The sequence below is a fragment of the Atractosteus spatula genome, chromosome 5 (assembly GCF_055471065.1).
Source record: "Atractosteus spatula isolate fAtrSpa1 chromosome 5, fAtrSpa1.hap1, whole genome shotgun sequence".
Classification (NCBI taxonomy): Eukaryota; Metazoa; Chordata; class Actinopteri; order Semionotiformes; family Lepisosteidae; genus Atractosteus; species Atractosteus spatula.
In genome coordinates, this window is record NC_142710.1 from 27,226,744 (window position 1) to 27,249,313 (window position 22,570).

General features: G+C 41.9%; 2 protein-coding genes across 2 annotated transcripts in view; one reads left to right on the forward strand and one right to left on the reverse strand.

Annotated features, from left to right (window-relative positions):
- cdh23 (cadherin related 23) overlaps positions 1-22,570 on the reverse strand; it is a 194,283-nt gene that overhangs the window by 17,814 nt on the left and 153,899 nt on the right. The window contains exons 36-39 of the mRNA XM_088916036.1: positions 2,807-3,028; positions 1,774-1,893; positions 863-1,043; positions 344-477 (exon numbers count right to left, since the gene is read on the reverse strand). Coding sequence (XP_088772162.1) covers positions 344-477; positions 863-1,043; positions 1,774-1,893; positions 2,807-3,028 — 657 coding nt within the window. The remainder of the gene's footprint in view (positions 1-343; positions 478-862; positions 1,044-1,773; positions 1,894-2,806; positions 3,029-22,570) is intronic.
- On the forward strand, positions 4,414-20,854 carry vsir (V-set immunoregulatory receptor). Its single transcript, XM_088916037.1, has 7 exons — positions 4,414-4,618; positions 10,429-10,803; positions 11,135-11,182; positions 13,338-13,451; positions 15,070-15,097; positions 15,525-15,697; positions 17,576-20,854. The coding sequence occupies exons 1-7, from the start codon at positions 4,546-4,548 to the stop codon at positions 17,611-17,613; spliced, it is 849 nt and encodes a 282-aa protein (XP_088772163.1). The 5' UTR covers positions 4,414-4,545; the 3' UTR covers positions 17,614-20,854.

Here is a 22,570-nt window from a genome sequence, read left to right on the forward strand (position 1 = left end):
CGAGAACACAGTAGGAGACAATCCTTGTGAATCCCTGGGACAGGCCATTGTGTACAGTCCTGTACTCCTACACCTTCCGATTGTGAACTTTTGATTACTTTTGAAAAACAAAAAACCCCAACCTTTCAACAACTTAGAACGTTATGTTTTTTTTTATATTCATAGTCTATAAGCTTGTAAGATAAGACCTCTGCCCTTTGTTACATACATAGGAAAGGAAAACAAAACTAAAAGGATTCACAGGAAAAACAGACATTCAGTTAAGCAGCCGTGCTGTTGTCTGTGCTCTGCTGTGCTGCGTTTTTGTATCTTGCCTCGTTAGTCCCAGAGCGCTGTGACTTACTGTGCTGCTGCGTGCTGGTGTGCCAAGGTCTCGTGCTGTGATGGTGATGTTGTAGAAAGGGATGTTCTCACGGTCCAGCTCTGCATCCCTCCTCACCCTGAGCTCCCCCTCCACTGGGGACACCACAAACTCATCTGACAACACAGAGAGACACTGCATACACAGGGCTTGTCACTGTGGAGACACTGAGCCTTGCAGAAACAGTATTGTCAACACTGTTCTGCACACTGACCCTGTATCACTAAAAATGTCCTGTACACTGATCCTACAGCAGTAACCCTGGCTTGCAAACTAACCTTGTATCACTAACAACATCCTAAACGCTGACCCTATATCACTAACAATATCCTGTACACTGGCCCTGCAGCACTAACAATGTCCTGTACACTGAACCTACATCATTAACTGTGTCCTGTACACTGGCCCTACTATATTCTTTCTACTTCTCTCTCTCTGTTCATTAGGAACTGCGAGACATATATTCTCACCCCCCATCACAATAAACGTGCCTGTACTCACTCTGTGGGTCTCCGGCTGTGATACTGTACTCCACCTGTCCATTGAGCCCCGAGTCCTCATCTGTAGCCTTCAGAGTCCAGACGCGGGGCCCCGGCTGGCCCTCAGTAATCTCAAAAGGCCCCTCGACAGCTCTCGGGAAAGTGGGGGTTACATCATTCACGTCAATCACATTCACCAGGACCTGTGTTTAAATAAGTGGAGTTCTAATATAATAGGACCAACACTAGGAACAGTGCTACTGTCCTCAAGTTAAGTGGATTAATGGGGTTTGGAAGAGAAGAATGTGCAAGATGCACCAAAAACAATTTTTCCAAGCAGGAAAAAAAGGTTATGGATTAGGGTTCTGTTTCCATTTGGATTATGCTGAAATCTACTGTGTTGTTACAAATGTGGTGTTCGCAGTTACCAATTTAAGCTCCCGAAACACTGCCAGATATTATTGCCATCTAGTCATATTCAGGAATATACAATTGAAATGAAAGGCCTACAAGACAGAAGTAAAATAACCACAAAGAATAACAAAATTCCCATTTCCTGTTAGTGCAGAGTATTTAAAAATATTCTGAAGTTCTTTTCAAATTTCATTCTCTGTGGTTTCTCTACATGTCAATACTATATGTGTCAGTGTGTCATTCTCAGCATCAGTATGTCAAATGTCTCTGTCAGACTCTTTACCAGGTTCAATGATAATATGCATTCTGGGGTAATAAAGGTTTTGATTGAGTAATTGATTAATTGAGTAATTATTAATTAATCGACCTACAGTAAACTCAAATTCACAAGGTGGTTGAGACAAGCTCAGTTTCTATTTTCTGTGTCAATTCCCTGAGTTACTGTGTGCATATGCTGTAGGATGAAACACGTGTGCTAGGTCTGTTGCTCTGGACTGTGGAGTTCACAGGCAGCTCTACCGTAGTGCTGGACGTCAGGCGCAGCTGGGTGATTGGGCACTGGTCTGTTGCCGTGATAACGAGTGTGTATCTCCCATGACTCATCTCATAGTCCAGCTCCCTCAGTGCCACAATTGTTCCCTGAACACACACAAACATACATAACAGACACAAACAGTATACATGCAGTACATACACACACAGGAAAAGAGACAGTTAATGAGAAGAAATTAAGAGAACTGGTTCAGCCTGCCTCTCAAGACAGTGAAATTTTCTTCCCCTTTTCTTTAAATTAGAATACCAGTGTGACTCATCAGGAAACTCCACACTGTCCACTCTTTTCCCAGGAATTCAGTTCATCACCCACTGTCTCCGTGCTCCAGCTACACAAAGACAACCTTTGGTACTTGAAAATGTGGGATTACAGAGGAACCCTTCCCTACGATGGCAGTGAGAAGGAAATAGAGACAGGCAGAAGAACTGAGGTACTCAGAAACAGAAAGAGATAAAGTGGCACAGAGAGAAAGGTTGTAAGGTACTGGGAAAGAGAAAGAGACTAAGCGGTGATAGGATAGCACAAGACAGAGCCACTATGCTACTGCCTGCGAATATCGTCTATTGCTGAAGTGATGACAGAAACCCTGAGGTTAGCAGATAAAGGCAGATGTGTGAAATGTTATCAACATATTTTTGTGTGTAAAAGTAGTATTACACTCAGCCATTGTATGTTAAAGTTACCAGACATTTCCATCAGATTAATTTGTGTTTTCCACATAGGAAACTGTTTCACAGTTGTAAATGATGTACAGTAAGTGCTTTGAGCAGTTGAACTGTTCAGCACAGCCCCACTAAATACTGTACTTTGTGATATGAACTTTTTCTCCGTTTCTATCTTCAACCATTTGGCTCAGAGAAGAGGTATTAGATGTAGTCTTGCCCACCTCCCTAGTCTCACTGATCCCAATCCCCCCAGTAACCCAGTTGCTACAGTCTTTCTTATTTCAGACTAGCCCGGTCTTTTATTTCCACATTTCTCCCAATCCACTCAACTCACAGAGGTGTGATTGATGCTGAAAGTGTTTCCCAGGTTTCCATCAACGATTCGATAGATCACTGTGCCATTGGGCCCCTCATCGCGATCACTGGCATTGACAGTTGCTATGACTATGCCGGCTGTCTCTGGCCCCTCGCTGAGTGTGACCTCATACACTGGCTGCCCAAACTGGGGCGAGTTGTCATTCTCATCCAGGATGGACACCCAGATTGTGGTGGTGGCCTGAAAGAGGGCGAGACAGAGACCGAACGAAAGAGACTGAGAAACACAGAGAGAAACCCAACACATAGGAGTTTATGGCAGGGAGGACAGGCTGAAATATCAAACAGAACACTTGGGAAATATTATAAAAATTAAAACAGAATATTTAATCTTACACCAAGCAAAAATCCATTGTAATGTAAATGCTTATTCAAGTAGTATAAATGTCCAAGGCCAAAACATCAAATTGAGTTTAGAGTTTAGAATTGTTGCTGGTTTTTTTTTAATAGCTTCTGAGAAACACAGAAATGTCAAGTCACACCCACTCCCACCACAGACATTCACACTGACACCAGCTCTCAGGCTTTCAGGCAGCTGTTTCGAAACAGGCTGATCACTAAACCTGAACTGAAGACGATTCTACACACTCATATACCTTCATGATGAAATTTAGATTAGAGGCACAAGTTAGCCTCTTGGGAGGGGGTTAATAGAGAAAACATCAGGAAGTGGAAGAAAATTAATTCTAGACAGTTAGATTACCACCACATCACAACAATGGAAACACATGTCATGACCTGGCAGATAGCAAAGTGCAACAGCTTAAGCATTCCTAACTACTGAGGGTCACTACAAGTTTCTTACATTTTTTTAAATTAACACATGATTTATATATCTATGTTTATGTCTGACCTTATTTTATAAGCATTCAGCAAAAAACATACTAAAGTTTACAAACGTATAGTTTACTTACATTTTTGTGAACAATGTAATACAAATATTTCTTAGAACTTCATTTTTTGTTTGGCTTCTTGTAAACAGTGGGCTATTACGAAATATATCATGAAACTCTGAAAATATCTTGTTTTAACATTCACCTTACTAGACAGAATTGTAACTTCACTTAAATGTTACACCCTCCATTGCGCATTTGAAAATCGTTATATTGCTAATATAGTATGAAAACTTACGGGGAAAAGTGTTTCATCATCAGCGTTTAATATAAATCTACCTGTTTTTAAATTCATTTCGGAACATTCTACACAGTCTTTCCGGTATTATTAATGACGTGCGTTTTAACATTTTACTCAACCACTAAAATATACTGTTTACCTCTTTACAGTACATGTATTAATGTATGATAATCTGCTTTTTTTAACGTCGCCTTTCGGCCTATCACTTTCGGACGATGTTCCACTTTCTAACATAACACCTGCGTACTGTATATAAGACTGAGTCAGTCTTTCTCAAGGGGAGGCGCTAAGTATAATGAGGTAAAACAACAAAAAAAACTTTTCGGCCTGAGCAGCAGTAATGGCTCGGCCCGCTGTCAGCGTCTCAGGGGGGAGGCGTAGAGAGTAGAGAGGGAGGAGGCAGGTCGCTGGCTGTGCCCGCTTCCTGTGTCTCCCTGCCTTAACTCTGCCGCTGTTTCGGAGTAGAAGTCGAGCAGCTTCGGAGATAATCGCTGCGTATGACATCCGGATCGGTGGGAATTTAACTCAACGATTAAACAAAAACAGATCGCATTGGATTTACGGATGGGGATCCGAAGCAGAATGAGCTTGGTTGGTGTCTTACGGTTCTGCGTTGCCTTGTCTGTCATAGCTCCGGGTAAGCAAGGAAACCCACCCAAAGACGTTTAATGTGTTTTTATCACCCCTGATGATCTAACTGCACTTGGCTTGCTGGTACTTGTTGCTGTGTTGTGGGAGCGGTTTGGGCAGTGGCGAGTAGATGTAGCTAATTGGTATTTAGTCAATTCTGTCTGCCGGATTCTTAAAAAGTACTATAGAGTGCCAGTTGTCTTCTGATCCAGAGGACATATATTTCCATGTTCAAAATTCACTTTTAGAAAACATTTTTAATTAGATTTTGCGTACAAGAATTGCCATTGTCGGTTGCATTACCCGTGTTTTGAAAGTGGTAAATAATAAAATATGAATTCATATTTGCACGTCTTGATTGTGCATAAACCGATTACAGCTGCGTGCTCACTCGAGCTCGTCACAGCAGCTGGATCAGACAGGACTGGCTCGAAGTGATAAGGAACATCTGTTGTAATTTCCTGTTGGCCAAAAGTAGCCTGCTGCTGTTTTTGCGATCGTTTTCTTGCACAATTAAATTTTGCAATAGATATTTTTTTAATTTTATATATTTTAGATTTTAGTTCTTAACAAAAAAATCAACCAAACAAAACAAACAGTTGTGATAACAAAGACCGATAATGTTCTGAATTCCCAAGTAAACAAAATCTGGTGCTGATTTGGAAAGTTTACTTAACCTATCTGCACCCCACCCACAAGGGCACAGCACCTTATCCCTTTACAGCCCCCCAACCCAAATACAGCCACGGCAGGGTGCCCCAACTGTGACAAGAAACAGCTGTTACGTCAAGGTAGCCTCTTAATCAATGGATTTTAACCACCACACACTAACAAACCCTACCTGAGCACATTCTGATTCTTGGCAGTGCAGGGGTAGCCAATGGTATAGCATGGAAATTCTAAGATTAACTACCCAGGTTTAGTGCAATGGTCAATGCGGTTAATGTTGGTACAGCAGGCTGTAGAAGGTCTTTATCCTGCAGCATAACTTTATACTTTGTCTTTTGTTGTGTTTGTTTTTGTCTTGGGAGTAATTTTACTTTGTCTTTTGTTGTGTTTGTTTTTGTCTTGGGAGTATTTTTTCTGTAGCTCAGATGGGCCTCAAACTAAGGAAACAGTAGAGAAGCAGCAGAGGAAGACTTTTTTGATACACAACATGGAAAATAACTGCATGCACAGAAGTCATGCATATTTAGCACCACAATAGCTGATGGCATGCATTTTGACTTTGTTTTTTTTAATGTAACACTGTGGAGAATAAGCAGCTACCTTATTTTCATATTTCCTACTGAGTGTTAAATTTGGTGTGCAAGGTTACATAACATTCTTTTTATTTTCTGCTGTTTGTGATGAAGCTAGCATTATGAATTCTTCTGATTTTTTTTTCATAGAGACCTTTAACCTTTTGTCTTGTTAATACTCTCACACTGTTGCAAGTAGCATAGTCTTGCCTTCTACTGCTGCTCATGGGTAAGATCGCTGATCTTAAACCTTCGAAGAGAGTAAATACATTGTGTCTCTAATTTAGTATTTATCTCAGGAATACTTATAAAGCTCTGTCTTATTATAATACGTATTATAAGATCTATCATGTAACCCTGTTGTTCTATATCAATGTACCAAGAGCAATGTTGTTCAGTAGTGATTTAACCTGAGTCCCCACAGTTCAATATTGAGGTACCAGGAACCCTCAGAGTTCTGTATTGATGTACCAAGAATTCTCACAGTTCTGTATTGATGTACCAAGAATCTTGACTGTTCTGTATAAAGGAACATAAGAAATAAGACCAGGTCATCCTGACCATCATGCTGGTGCATTATGTATGAACCATTTGTATGAGAGATTCCAATTAGGGGCCAAGACCTGTGTGCTGTCAGAATGTACCATGTTAAGGTTCAAGCCTCAACCGCATCTCATGTCCAGGGAGAGCTTTGTCAAAGGCAGGGGTTTGAAAACACAGAGGTGGAAAGAAAGGGTAAAGGAGTATAACAGTGGAAATTAATATTTAATCATGATATCTCTTTATCTGTACCAGTTCCTAATAGCTATTAACCTCATGAAACCTGAAGAAGAGGCATTTGATAGAGAGCACTGTGGATGTGACAATACCTGTGAGCAGAGTGTAAGGAGACTGCAGCAAACACAAGTCTGACAGTGGTGGTGTATAGTGTAATGTTACAGCTGCCAGCCCTTTGTCACTTCAGCTCTTGCTCAATACAGGGATATACTCAAGATAAACAGCTCTCACTGAGGTTTATGAGCTAGAGTCCTTCAGGGAGTGTTTACCCGATCCCTGAACTCATACATCTGCACTGAGCTTTTGCATCTTATCTTTACACAGTTTCTGTAGAGGTTTTTGATTTTTTCCTGTTAAACTTTTCTTCCTGGGCAGATGGAATAGGTATTGAGGGAATGTGCTACATGAATTCCTTTATGGTTTCATTTATAGTTTAGGCTAAAGCTTTTAGTGTCAGTGGATTATTGTAATTGTTCACACACAATGTCTACTAAACACATGTCACCCTGAGGTCTAAGTCAAATTCTCAGCAAGTCTGTGCCTGTTTTTCTCGTAACAGGTGAACACAATGAAACATTAAACATCTGACTCTTTCAGGATGTAAGGATTTCCTACAGCTGTGGCCAACATACTGTATTAGACATGACCTTGGCATTGTAGATTGTGTGATTTCCATCTTGAGTGATGGAAATCTTTGGCTATAGCTAAATAAGAAGTATAAGACATTTTGATTTAGTAAAAGTAGGAATTGTTTTTTCTCTCCATTAAGCCTTGCATGGTACAACATGCTTTACGACTAAGGTCCAATGTGTAGAAGCTAAATTAAACTGAAAGAAATTGAAAGGAATGTTTGTGTTGCTCCCCAGGTCTTAATCAGGGTAACTAATTGATGGGAAATACCAAGGGGTGTTTTGTTATGGGGTCAAACTGATTAATAAAGGACCGCAATTTCACTGTTAAGTGCTGGACCCGAATAACTTGAATATTTTATGCATTTCCTCTGTTTACATCCAATATGAACCCTGACCCTGGCCATTGTACTGTACATGTTGTGCAAATCAGAATGCAGAGGAGGCTCACAAGGTATCCAGTTCCTGAGTGCTGCTGGACTAGTCAAGAGCACTTCATTGGGTGATTCTGGCCACAGCAGTTCTTTAGCGAATTGCTGGTGTTCTCTCACCATCGGTAGACAAGGCCCTGTCTGCATTTGTTTGAACAATCGAATACGAAACCCCCTGAGTCAGCAAGAGAGACTGCTATACCACAAGCGCTGCCTCTTCATTAAATGGCAGTGGCTAGGTCCTTCTCAGCTGATTTCTCTGTCTGGTGTTCTCTGAGGGAGGTTTCAGTCACATTCACGTCGACTTCCTAAACCAACCAAAGCATTTTGAGATGGTGAACCTTGTCAGTCTTGCACATCATCCTAGTGTTTACAAGGAAAAGCTATTTTGAAGAGCCTCCCACAATGTAGGGCAGGGGTCAGTAATCGTGGGTCAAGTGGCTAAGAATTCTTCCAGTTTGCCTGGCCCTCCCTTCCTGTATTGTTGATCCTGTTGATCAGGATGTGAAAGAGCAGAAGAGTTTTGGGACTCCGGTACTCTACAAAGACACTGAAGCTGGCAGTATTGGTATTGTGCACTAATATTGTCGGTGATCAAACAGACTGCAGTGTTAGTGCAGAGTCAGAGTGGCAGATGTGTCTTTAGCAGAAATATAACAGATAACAGACTCATTGGGGGGGTGGGCAGATGAGAAATCGCAATTGAGAGATATGGTTGTGTCAACAAGGCAAGGAAATAAAGCCAGATTCATCTACCCTTAAGCCGAATGACTCATGTCCGCACAATTCCCTGACTTCAGGCTTGGATATTCCTGGGAGAGAAGCAAACACTAAGGAGGAAATGTTGAAGATTCCTGTTCTCGTTTTATATATAAATAAGCCCTGAAAAATAGCCGGCTTTGTTTTGCGTGGACTGAAACAGAAATCCAAAGGGCATTAGTATTTGCTTGCCCCGGACATCCCATTAGCCTGCTGAAGTTCCTCAGTGGAGATTTTTGACACAGCCATCTGCAGTGCGTCTCTGTCACTCCACCCCAGTTATATCACAAAGAATGTGATGGTTATAGGTGCATAGCGTTGTGTTTCAATCACGATCCATGAAAATATTAACTTGTGGTGTAAATTAACATAAAATCAGATTAAAAGGAATTTAAAAATTCCCTATAGCCAGGCTGTTCGTATGCTTGCATGGTGCTGTTTTAGGAAGAAACATTCCTGTAAAGAGGACCGCCTTGTAAGTGCCATTATCACCCTCTGCTCTCTCCGACAGCATGCAGCCTAGCTCCTGCAGGAAACTGCAGCTTTCAGCAGCCTAGTGATTTAGCAGAGAGGCCCCTGGAGAGCAGCTTCGTAAGAATGAATAGGAAGCAAGGACGTGCCACAACTGATTCATGCATTGCTTATTTTGTTATCATCATTCTTATAACAGAGAACACTGAACAAAAAAAAGAATTTACCCATTCCAGTCAAAGTATTCTGAAGTGGCTTAAGCTCTGAAGTAATCAGGAACATACTCTAGAACAAAGTCAAACATATCGACCATGTTGCAAAGGAACAAGTAATAGGTTTATTCCATGCTGAAAAAAAGAAGAAAGAGAACACAACGTTTCGGCCGTGGAGCCTTCTTCAGGTGTGACCATGTTGTTTGACTAGTCTTAATATGTGCCATCAGTAGAGTATATTGAAAAGATATAGAAGTGAAAATATATAACCATCCAATGACCCAAAGCATGTTTCTCAATTCTGTTTATAAATTATATATTATAAAACAAGATTTGGCCATCCTAGTCAGTGGCTCTCCTGTCTCGTGTTTGGAGGTTAAAATAGAAAAGTTGTCATCGGGGTGATTCCAAAAAACATTTTGTGGTATTCTTTTTTATGTAAGACTCGGGTCATTTTCGACCACACAGGGAATACAATTGTATATTTGGCTGTTTTGTCCTCCCTGGCTGAGAACAGTTGTAATTTAACTGCTACATTCTGGTCTTGGTTACCTGACTGTGTGCCTCTGCCCCAGACTCCTTTTTCTAATCATCCTGCAAACCTGCACACTGTCCAATTGGCAGGAAGCTAGGTGAGCTGACCTAGAAAAAGAAAAAAGGTGTTGCTCCCCAGTGTTCAAGAGCTGCAGAAGCGTCTGTGTTCTGCAAAGCATTTCTTGTCGTGCTGAGGTGTTGCACTACAAAACCACAACCTATATTCATTGTCCTCTCCACGAGAGCACGGAGCCAGGGCCTAGTGTGCATTGCGGAGTTCAAGAACACTGCGCTCATGGAGGCACGGCAACTCTCAGTCAGCCAGCACAGCTCTCCCAAACAAGTCAGAAGCCCACACGCCTGCCAAACAGAAAGACAGAGGGGAAACTGCAGAAAGGTTTTCTTCCATGGGAACCTAAGAACTGCTAAGTGGTTTATTGATCAATGTGCTTTATTAATATTTCTTGAAGGGTCCCAGTGAATCAGGTAAGCTGTTCCTCTGCACCAACACTGTATAGTAACTACATATGGTAGATGGAAAATTTGGTGTATTTCCATAAATGGGAAACTGGGTGTTGAGTGAACAGGCATACAAAAATTTACACTGAATTCTAGGGTTACCATTTCCTTTCCACTTCAGTGCCACTGTGAGGTTTGCACTGATAGGTGACTGCTTTTAACTGAATCCCGACAGATTATCAAAGCAAACACAGAATTTAATATTCACTCCTGGTCCCTTTCTCTCTTCTTGTCTCCTCTCCAGATGGCATATGGTCCATGACAATCTCAACTCCTTATGAGTCCTACTACTGCCCGGAAGGGGCTAATGTCACCCTGATTTGCACCTTCAAGGGGGAAGAGAATCACCTGGGGTACAGCTGGTATTTTACCCCCCATCTTGAGAAGCCGTGTGAGAAGATCCACCCACGCCAGCCGCATAACCCCACCCCCACCCACGGCCACAGCCACGGGCACGGTCATGGCCCAGGCGTGCTGTCTGGCATCAGCAAAGGCAATCTGACAGTCAGCCTGATCAACTTAACACAGCTCGACCAGGGACGCTACTGCTGCATTCTCTATGAGAAGAATCAACACCACATTTTACAGCACAGCTATGTCAGGCTCCTAATGTCTCCCAGTAAGGACTCTGCTGTTATTCCTGTTACTGACAACTAGTATGGCCTGCATTTCCTGTTATTATCAGCCAATACCATGCTTTGTGTTAGCACCATCTACTGAGAAACTCGTGCTGCTTTGAATCAATGATACCCTCTTTTGTGCTCCCATGATCAGTAGGGTGACTTGTCTTTTCTTTTCACTGTTACTGCAACACTGTACCCTTACAGAGTAATTAATTAAAGTGGCTATGATAAGCACAGTTTATTTCTACAGGTAAAATTCTATGTATTTTGATGTATTATGGATGGTGTTCACCTGTTCTAATGGGCATGTTCCTTGTGCTTTTTTAGGGAACAACAACAGTCACCATTGCACCTCGTATGCAAAGAGTGAAGATGGTAAGACCCACAGTCATGTCAAGAAAAGGGAATTGGATATCAAGCTGAAAAAACTAGTTTTCTTTACCAACAGCAACAACAGTAAATAAAAAATAGCATTCTTCCAAATGACTAGATGTCATGGGTTAGGAAGACTATGCTGTGCACAGAGTGACAGATTCAAAAATTGTTATCTTTAGACTACAAACACAGCCTGCGTAGCAAGGCTACGCACATGCACGTGCCACATGCAAATGTTAGAACTTCCTTTTTCCATGAGGTTGTATGATGAGTCACTGTGTGCTGTAAAAGATTAAGACAAGACTGCAGAGCGATAGCAACAGTGCAACTGTTGAGTCAGAGCAAGAGAGAGAGAAGGATCAGAGGGAGGTGAGGAAGAGAAGGAGAGAAAGATGGACAGAGAAAATGAGAAAGTCAGGAAGGAGATGGGGGGGAAAAGGATGAGAAAGTGTGAAAGAAGAGGTAAGGAGGAAGATCAGAGGTGGATGAGAAAGAAAGTAAGAAAAGGCTTTAGATATGTATTTGATGGATATGTTCACTGGAGTATATACTGTATTACTCCAGCACTTTTTTGTACAAAGCTTGGGTGCATCAAATAATACAAAGTACAGGGTTCTCCAATTTTCAGGCAAGTTGAAGACGACTCAGTGCCCCAATCCTTCAAGACACACAGGCTGTACTACCACATGAAAATTCTGAGTGACTAACTTTCCATGATACACCACTACGGGATGCATTAAACTGAGTGGGTGTTTCGTATAGAATTACAACCATTCATGTGAATGGTTCCTATTCCTCATCCTGTATTTTGTCCTTTTTCGTTCCCTCCCAGGACATAAAATGGACCAGTATGAGATTAACATACTGCTGAAAACACCAGCAAGGGCATCTTTGGCTCTATGGCCGGATACTGGAAAATCTTTAGCTATTCCTACTCCCTTTCATAGTTCTCCCGCAAAGACCTGCAGGTTTTCCTCTCTTCTCCCAAACAGGAAGCCCTCTATTCTGGCAGCCAGTCTAATTCAATTCAGATTAGCTTTATTAGCATAACTTGTGCTCTCTTTGTGTTTGTGCCAGAGCACAGAAATTTCCAATCACAACTACAGTGACATGCATATACATTATTAACAGATGGTACACAGCCCTCCCCTCTTCCTAATACGAATTTAAGAATCTCTGTCATTCTTGCAGAGATAGGCTCTCTTCTGCCTTTTCCAGTAGCCAATGTAGGATCACTATTTCTACATTTTGCTAACATGATTTCATGTTTTGTGGTCTTGAAAGCAGTGAGATATTTTGCCAGTGGGTATCTTTATTTAGGATAGCTCTACAGGTGATTTTGTGATTTTACCTTCTCACTACAGTAGCAGAGTTCAGTGTTCAGTGGGGCTCCTGATTCTGAGAGAACCTTGTGACTGCTAATTTTTAGTTTAGTTTGGCCCTCTATTACCAGTGTTAATTAGTGCCTGTAACTAATCTTATTTTTGGTTGGTTAGACTTTTAGGTCAGGATACAGAACTTTATGCAGTCTCTCCTAGACGTGCTAATTAGGACATTTCTTTGCTATTTTTGCACAGCTTTTAACAGGCAATTAGTCTATCATGAACAAACATGATTGGGAATGAGAGGCTATCAAATATTTCCGCAATGTGTCTTTGGTTTTTACTCCTGTAGAGGTCCTGTTGTTACATTTCAGGCCACAAACCTGCACAAGGAGAGTTCTGAAACTCGGGAACTGACACAGCATTGGTACCAATTACAAACCCCATAAACCTGTTTTAGAAATGAAGTAGATTTTTGAAACACATCTCAAATAGAAAAGTGAAATTGATTTAGAAACTTGAACAAAAACCAGAAGACGAAGTGGTCTCCCAGCACCTGAACTGAAAACTACTGGTGTAGTTCCTTGCTAGAGCTGATACCAGGGCTCTGTGCCAGGGCTTTCCTGAATATTAATCCTCATCTGGGAGGAGATGTTTATGGTAAGGGAGTGTGGTAATGTAATTTCACTGACTGTGGGGGATTCCAGTCAGTGCTTGGCAGGGTCAGGAGTTTTACTGGCTTTTTTTCAGGAGTTACGTTCTCTTTCCACTGCTCTTTCCATCCTCATCCTCCTCTCTCATTCTCTCTCCCTCTGTGTGTTTGGAAATCTCAGGCTCTGCTACTGCTGCTGGTCTGGCCACTGCCGCATGCATCATTGGAATCCTGGCTCTGCCACTGATCCTGCTGCTGGTGTACAAACAGAGGCAGACAGTCAACACCAGCCGCCGTGAGTATCTTACACAGCCGTACAGGAGTAGAAGCACATTCCATTCCTTTACCAGAAGGCAGCAATTTAGATTAGTCAATCAAATTGAGGAAACTAGAGTACCCATTGAAAACCTGTGTGAACATGAGTGAAAACACCGACTCTACCAAAGGCTGGAAATAACGCTCAGGGGCTTTGAGGCTGCTGCACCAACATGTCACCGTGCCACCCAGAACCCTATTATTTGCCTACAAAATAGACGCTCATAAGATTTGACCTCTGTACATGCCTGAATCCCTCACACACAAAAACACTCACCTTCCTCCTAACAGTTTGCATGCATAATAAACACAACAAAAGAAAAGTTGAAGTAAATCAGCCTCAGTGACTGCTCCATCCCTACCCTGGTCAGTATCTCACTTCCAGCTGTTTGCGAAATACAGAAGTTTGGATGTGCGGTACCAGTTCCTTAAAGTGGATCACAGAAGCAGGTAGCCAGTCTGTTTAAAACACGCAGCAGATGTATACATGGTTCTTGAAATTTCCCCTGACACTACTGCCCACTTCTTTTGTTATTAGCCTTGTGAGTTGCATTTCCTGGTTCAAGAACAGTTAGAGAGGAGCCCTTTGTCTTAGAGCCAGTGGGAGAAAACGAGAGTGTGACTGAAGTCATGCAAAAATGGAGAGTACCCCAGAAGAGGTTTTAAATCTCTGACATTGTCTCTCAGCACTGACTCCTTTCTTTAAAGAGTCACGTCAAGCCTGCCACAGGCTTTTACACAACCACATGCAGGGCCTGTTGCACAACTCCTTCCCATCAAAGAACTCAAGTGTCCCCAGTTGCTACACCTTTGTTGCCAAACCCAGCCACAGCTGCCCTAACTTCTCGAGGAGAAGTGCTGTGGCAATACCCGACTTTGTTGTCACGCCAACAGAGCTACTGACAGCAGATTCTCCTGCACCCACTGGGAACCAGTGGCCCTGGGGACAGCCATGAGCCTGACTCACAAACTGGCAAGCTCTCTCGGCTCGGTTCCTCCAAGGTTACCGCCCAGAACATTTTATGGATCTCTTTAAATTGTGAACAGCCTGAGAAAATGGCTTTAACTAGCTGAAGCTTGCAAACAGGTCAGTTATGTAAATGAATAACTCAGGTGGGATGAAAACCAGAACAACCTTGACCCTGTAGGTCCACAACTCAGTATTTATACTCAATGTAAAGCACTTAAACACACACAAGGCACATAACATCTTCTGGGTCTTATTATTTTCCAGAAATTAACAAATAGAACATAGATTCCAGTCCCCCAAGTCCCTGGAAAGCCACCTACTGGAACAGATTGTTGGGATTTTGGGATGATTTAGGTTCAAAGATGAGGGGTGGTGGGATGCAAAATATCCTGAAATACTACTGTTATGATTGTTGTTGTCAATTTTCTGGTGGCGCTAATTCACGGAGGTTTCCCTGGTATTCCACGAGGTGGAATCGTTTTTATTCGTGTGTTAGTGGACTCCTCTAGGTTGCTTCGATAAAGCGGGCCTCTGCCATGGTGGTCTGTGATTCCCTGTCTCAAAGCTGCTTTATCAGTGACTCACACTGTGAAGGGAGAACTAATAGTTTTCTTTCTCTCTCTTGCAGGAGCCCAGGAGCTGGTGAGGATGGACAGGTGAGTGCTGAACCACTAAACGTCTTCCTCATTCTGTACCCTTTGCTTCATTTCTCTCACTCTTCTTGGTTCTGTACCTTGCAAAACAGTTTATCACCTGTATAAGTATATTTATAATAATGGTAATAAGTCATGTCATGTCAGTTGCCAAACCCCTTTATACCATACGGTGTTGTGGGATAATGGTAATATATTTATATTAATTTATATTAATGGTGATATATTCATATATTACCATTCATATTAGTTATAGTAGGTAGGAATTATTTTTGGTTACTCATTACATTGAGCTTGAGTACAATTAATAGCTGACAAGCTTAAAATAAAACTGTATCAGCTCATTAGTAGTTAAAAAGTAGATAAATCTAAAACAAAGGCAAAAACCACAAAGTGTCCCTGTGTCCCTTCTTGTCATGACTCTATACAGTGCGGCACAGGGCCATGAGAACCCAGTGTTTCTGGGGGAGTCGCCTCAGGTGAAGACACGGACGGTGTCCCAGATCATGCGACAGCAGTCAGAGACAGGCCGCCACCTGCTATCAGAACCCGGGACACCACTGTCGCCCCCCCCAAACGGAGATGTCTTTTTCCCTTCTCAAGGTGAGCTCCTCCTTTAACATGATGCTGACTGGAAGAGCCAGGCAGAGACAATGACATAATGTTGAATGTAACCCAGCCAAGATCTACTAAATTATCCATCCTAGTGAGGGGTGTGATCTTTAGGTCATGATTGATCAAATTCCAGAACTGATCTAACGCTTCCTGACAAGTTCACTGGAGGTGGTCGGGTATTTCTTGAAAAACCTGTTTCATAGACAAGAGAAGGATTTGCTGATGTCTGTAATGCTTCGGTTTCTTGCAATGACTATTGAGTGTAGAGAATGATTGTAGAGAGGTGACAGAGTAGATAATGTTCTCCATTGCAAAATTCTTGGAATAGGTTAAATGCACGCTATGGCATCAGCTTTGGAGCACTTGGGGTGGGAATCTGATCGGGATTTGACTGTGGAGCATTGGGGTGTTTGGGGTCGTTTTTGTTTGGTTCCTTCTTTTCCGAATACAGTATCTGTTAGAAGATATGAGCCAGTGGAATTTTTTGTACTCAAGCTTCCCCTTTTTTTTTTGGCTTGTGCATTATGTTATTTAATTCCACAGTCTCTGACCAGTTCCTCTTCTGTTTGCATCATGGCTCGATTGCATTTTCGGTGACAGTGAAGATGGTGGTGGGTGGGACAGCTATAATTCTCCTTTAAATTGGCCATGTAAGGCCATAGAGCTTGGAGCTCACACAGCCCCTGAAACTATTGTATAGAGGCTTGGGCTTATTTTAATATGAACAGAAATATTATTGTTGTGTTATATACATATTAGAGAGAGAATGCAGTTGCAATAAATTATGGCTATGAACCTTAACCAGCTCTTACCCAATCATAATGCTATGGAAAATGAAATGGTTTTTAAAATAAATAGAATGTGTTTGCATCACCGTCTCATGTACAAAAGACAGCCAGTGGAAAAACATTTGGGTAGCTTGGTATCATTTATGATGCAGGGCCTGGCAAACACACAAGGAGAAGTCTTATGTTTGCAAGTATGGTGACCATATTCCGGGGACAATTCTGCCTTAAGGTGTTTATGAGGCAGCTTTGAGAGAGCTCTCATCATTGTTTTGCTTTTCATGAAAGTTCTGCATGTGGAAATCCAGTCCAACATCCTCTTTTTAAATGAGAATACCAAGGTTAGTGGGCCACAGGACCTTGCTGTGTATCTGTGTGCATGTTAGTGGGGGTGGCTGACACACATAGAAGTCACAGTAAAAGCATTTCTGTTGTTTGTGGACAGCTGAAGTCGTGTTGTATTTAAAAAGAGCGGCATGGTGGGGCAGTGGTCACGATGCTGCCTCACAGCACTGGAGCCCTGGGCTCCGTTCCAGATCTGGCATGCTGTCTGCATGGAGTTGGAGCTTGGGTTCCCTCTAGGTGCTCCCGTTTCCTCCCACAGTCCAAAGACATGCTGCACCGGTAGGTTAATGGGCTGGTATGAGTGTGCGCATGTCTGTATTTGCGTCTGAGTGTGTCCTGCCTTGCACTCATCTCTTGCCAGGATAGGCTGCAGCTCTGAACCACAACCCTGAATTGGAAAGCATGGTGGGGAACTGGGTGACTGTATTTTAAAAGGAACTGTACGTTAAAGAAGAGAACCTGAAAAGAGAACATAAGAGTTTGTTATGTAATTTTAAATTTGCCCATTTTTGACTAAGCGGTGTGGCACTTGAGCCTGCAGTAGATAGTTTTGAGGGATTCTTAGCAACCTGCGATGTGCTTAACTGTGATCAAATGCTGGTATTAGATGAGGCCTGATACAAAATATGTTGGTGTTAAGAATAAAAAACTTCAATACTCACTACTGTATATTGTTATACTGTATATAGTGTATATTGACTGAGGATTGTTTCTCTCTTGTCTCTGTGTTTTACAGATCCCATTCCGGAGTCCCCTGACTTAATAAAAGTATAGCTGGGGAGTGGAATATGACACATGCGATTTTTCTAAAAAAACATTTTCAGCACAAGCACACTGTACGTAAAACCCCAGATTTTTCATGACCAGAAGTCATTGTTTTTTTGGATTTTGAAAGCTATATAGATCTTGTTCTCAGACTGTCCTCAGTGCAGGCCTGTCACTGGGTTTTTACTACGTGACTCTTTTCTGTTCTCTTCCTTGCTGTGTGGCTGAAGATAACAATGGGAAGAACACATTTCACACTTGCAAAAACTTCTAAAGGATAAACGGACCTTTCTTCCTCTGCACCTTGTTGCAGTGGGGACTTCTCTTTGCGTAACACTCGGGGCATTCAGACAGCACCTGCGTTGGACTGGCCTGTGATTAGCACAGAGTGAAGCTCCCGTCATGTTTGTCTAAGTAGAACTATGTTGCATTGATCCACATGTCAGTAATGGTGGCAGTGTCATTTGGCCAAATATGCAAACAACACACTGTCTGATTAGTGCTGGGATTGTTAATTCAGTGCAAAATCCAGAGATGGGAGTTTTGTTTTTTCAGCTTTTTGTATTATGCTTGTCTCTGTTTACTTATAGACTTTGGTCTCCATTCCTCTCCTTAGCCATCCTCCTCTTTGTCTTCACACCTCCCTCCAGCTTTCTGTTTCCCTTTGTATTCTGCCATCTTCTTTCTCCCTTCTTGCCCTCCAGTTCTCCCTTGCACCTCTTTTGTTGGATAGTTGGCCACGTGAGGATGGCAGTTCACTTTATTCTGCATCACAGGACTTTGTCCATGTTTACAGACTGATAGAACACATACAGTGAAGGAACAAGTAATAGGTTTATTCCATGCTGAAAAAAAGAAGAAAGAAAACACAACATTTCGGCCGTGGAGCCTTCTTCAGGTGTGAAGCCTTCAGCCTCCACAGCCGAAACATTGTGTTTTCTTTCTTCTTTTTTCAGCATGGAATAAACCTATTACTTGTTCCTTTGCAGCCTACGCATGCTGATGCAGCTACCCACCTGAACTACTACACATACAGTAAATGTGTATCTGTAAATGTCCAGGTCTACAGACTGATAGAATGTACAGAGCTTGGCACAGCAGTCATTTGCATCAATGGCTGGGTTTCATAGAGTGTCAGTAACATGGTGTCTGTCACACCAGGGAGCTTCAAAGGGCTGTAACACAGCATTCATGCAGTTTTGCTTAAGTCAGCTATACCAGAGTGCACATGGACATTTTGACAATCTCAGAATTCATTCTTTACTGTGCCTTAAAAACAGATTTTCACAGACTAGTCAATAGGTCTACACAAAAAAAGACAAGACACAGGATGAGATGGTTGCCAAGACACTGAGGCCGTCACTCAGACACAGCGACACAGACACGTGCTCAGACATACACCACAAGGTGAGATATCTTCATAAGGTCTGTTGCCAAGGCCCTGACTAATCGGTCTGTCACCTTCCTTCTCTGTTGCTGCTCTCTCATGCAGTTCTGATGGACTGTGCCACGCAGAGCTTTGCAGTTTTCGAGGTAACCACAACCTACAGCATGGTGGCATAATACCTCAGCCACTACCTGCTCTACCTAAAAAGCCTCCAACTAAAGGCTTACTGAACCCTCTGGTAAAAACCACATGCAGGCATGCAGTCAAAACACATCTGAAGTTGGTCTGCCCTTAGTTTTGTTGTGTGCTAATTAGTTTTCCATCAATTATTTTGGATTTATTTGTAAATTCCTGTGTGCTTTTTGTTTAAAAGCATAAACACATCTCATTTACACATTTGTGCCATTGTGCAGTGTCTGATAAACACTTGGTGTCTGTTGCATCTCTGCTTGTCTGAAACGGGCGGAAGTGAGGCTGAGGCAGGGACAGCCCCTGCAGCCTGCAGGCATGGCCGGGTAGGAGCGTCAGGGGTGAACGGGGGCTCACTGCCACTGGCACTGCAATTCAGTCTTTTTCAGGCTCTATAATGTGCTGAATTCTATGTTTAACCCAATGGGTGCTGGATATCAGAAGTGTATAGACCTATAAATTCAAACGTATATACTATATTTATATTGGTTTTGTATTTCATTAACACAGTTTGTACGAAAGCCTGCAGCTTATCAGTTCTAGAAACAGGACCATACTGCAGAGTACGAAAGGCATGTTTTCATGCTGGGCAATAGCACTCTCTTATTGCTGGGTGACTGCAGACTGGTAGAGCAAGTAACAGTGCTGCCCAGTAGAATTGCCTGGTCCAAGACGTCCTGCTTTAGAGTAATTTAATAGTGCTGAATGTATGTGTAAATGGTGTCTGCTGTCTCTGATCATGCCTAAAAATGGACTGTAAGTTGGTAAGTGCATGTTAACAGGTTAACAAAATTAAAAATAAGGTATTTTTAACCCAAGAAGCTGTTTTAATGCCATACAGACTGGCGTCACAAAGAGGGCTGTATCCAGACTGTATTTTTTTCTGATGTGTTAATCTTCCTGCAGGAAAAGCAAAGTCCAGCAAAAAGCAAATGTTACATGAGTCAAGGAGATGTCTGTCTGCTGTACTGCTGAAGCTCTTCTTCACAGATTCTTTAGTTTCCATCCATTAAGGATTATGATTATGAACCTTACAGCTTTAATGAACTTCAGATTCAGATTGAACATTTATTGTGTTTTTCAATCGGAAGGAACAAAAGAAAAAAAAAGGATAGTAGGCCATTATGTAATTTATGAACATAGCCCAGAGCTTGATTTGTTTTTATTCTGCAGTTCCCTGCTCTCTCCTTATTGTCGGCATTCTTCATAGCTGTAATGTGCTGTACCCCTTCCTGTAATAACAATTCTAGGAAGGGGCACAGCGCATGGTCTACAATGGGTTTCAGCAGTACAGCAGACAGAAGCCCATGGCTGGTTAACAATAATCTTGGAGAACCACAGTCTTCATTCAAGTTTTTTAATGATGGCTGAATGTGCCACAATAACCCTTTGTTCTCACTAGCTACTGATTTTTAAAGGAGACCCTCAGGACTGTGGCCAGGCCTCTTGTGTCAGGGGGTTATGTGTTCTGTATGTGAGTGCTGGAGAGAGGAAGGTGTGTCTTTGTTTGAGTGTTCGCTTTCCTTACTACTGTATCTTCCTTATTTTTCTATGATTCTGTAAGGCAAAGGAGTGAATAGTTCTTTGTTCATATTGTTTTATGAGAGAAAAAAGTTATTTTTATGAAGTTTTTATGTGTATCAATTGTAGTAAACTGAAGTTATTGTTTATAAATCCCGTGTTTGTCTTCTGTCTGTAGTAGGACAGGTGCTGTGCCCTGACTGGCCCTGTCTTTACACCCCAAACCGTGTGAAAAAGTCATGTAAAGAAGCTTTCAATGCTTTTTGGTCAATTTCACAGTTTGTTCCTTTTTTTCTTGCCCCAGATAGAGACTCACAGATAGGAAGACAAGACTTTCTTTCCATGGGATATTGGCACCTTCCATTTCCAATGTTACTCAGTCATTTATTATAGAGTATAGAGTGCATAGAGTATAGAGTGTATAGGGTTTGATAAATGAAACTACTTCTTGTACATGTTTAAGCATTCATTCATCCCAGCAGTAATTAAGATACAGGGTGTAAATAGCTAATTTAGGCATCTGTTATCTTAGCATAGCACAGCCCAGCATGTTGTGCTGTATGATTAGCTTGAACATTTTTAAAATAACTTGCAGAAAATGGGGCATCATTTTTCATGTCCAGTGAATCTTAGGAAAAAAAGCACTTTGTGTCTTTGTTCTGTTTTATTCCCTCCAGTGCAAAATTTGTTCTTCAGTTTGTGGAAGTACAAAACCCTTGCGACACCCACAAAAATGGAAGAGTGGGCATTTAAAAGGAGGAAGTGAGTCAGTATTCCTACGTGTGTGTTTGTGCATTGTGACAACATAAGAAGAGGAAAACGCTTGGGTTGCCCTCCATTCTGGGTTCCACTGTCTCTCTTCTGCTCCTGGCCATACTGGAGACATGATGAAATACACTGAAATAAACATTTATTCACCACTGTATGGCGCCTGACTGGCCTGATTCCCATCATGCAACAATAAATGTATGGATTTAGCATACAAATGAAAGTAAGTCTGCTTGACTGCTATCACTGGTTCAGTTTGTCAATAGCACAGGTGAGAGAGAAGAGTGCATGAGTCGATGCACGTCACCTGACCTTTGTGACACACCGGCATGAAGACGGAACGTTCTTTTTGGAAGCAGCAGGAGTTTCGAAACAGATCTGATGCACGAGAGTGTTACTTCCTTTTTTCGCAGAAAAGGCACCTTTGTGGTTTTCCTGTTTTCAAAAGAGGCCATGCAGGCTGTCGGCACAGTGTTAAATAGCAGTGCAGAAGTGAGGCAGCCATGTCAAATTTGCAAAATCAGTGGCACAATCAGATTTTTCACTGGTGTATTAACCTCTGTGCTTACTGACTACATCCACATGTGTTGTAATAATATCTCGACTTTATAGCTGGAAAATATGAATTTTAGAACTTGTATAGTAAATTAACTAAAAAGCATGAACAAAATCTGCAGTGCTTGATTTTTTGGCTGTTTTTTAGAAAAGCAGAAATTGCTAATTTTTGCAACCCACTAAGATGAAATCTAAAGTGCTTGTGAAGTCCTCAAGGAAGTCTGAGAAAAGCTTGAAAGATTTGTGCTGATACTGTTGCAATACACTGTGTAGCATAAAGACACAATATTCATTTGCTTTCTGATAAGATATCTGTCCCTCTTTCAGAACAAGATCTAAGGCAGTCTCTTGAAAAAACTTAAAAAGTCTTGAACCTGCCATTTATAATTCTGCAGCACTTGTCTGAGTGAGTGGTGGTTTTGAAACTTCCAAGTGCTTATGAAATCAGCTTGTTTTCTTGCAGCAAAATGTGCAAAACTTGGATTGAACAAAGAGATGTCAGGACAGAAAAGCAGAACTGACTCACACTCCACGGAAAACCTCATC

Bases quoted from the DNA above. Each gene is read 5' to 3' on its own strand.
- vsir (XM_088916037.1), top strand. From the start codon at position 4,546: ATGGGGATCCGAAGCAGAATGAGCTTGGTTGGTGTCTTACGGTTCTGC. The intron at 15,098-15,524 runs GTGAGTGCTGAA...GACTCTATACAG, and splicing joins GAGCTGGTGAGGATGGACAG to TGCGGCACAGGGCCATGAGA. The intron at 15,698-17,575 runs GTGAGCTCCTCC...TGTGTTTTACAG, and splicing joins TGTCTTTTTCCCTTCTCAAG to ATCCCATTCCGGAGTCCCCT.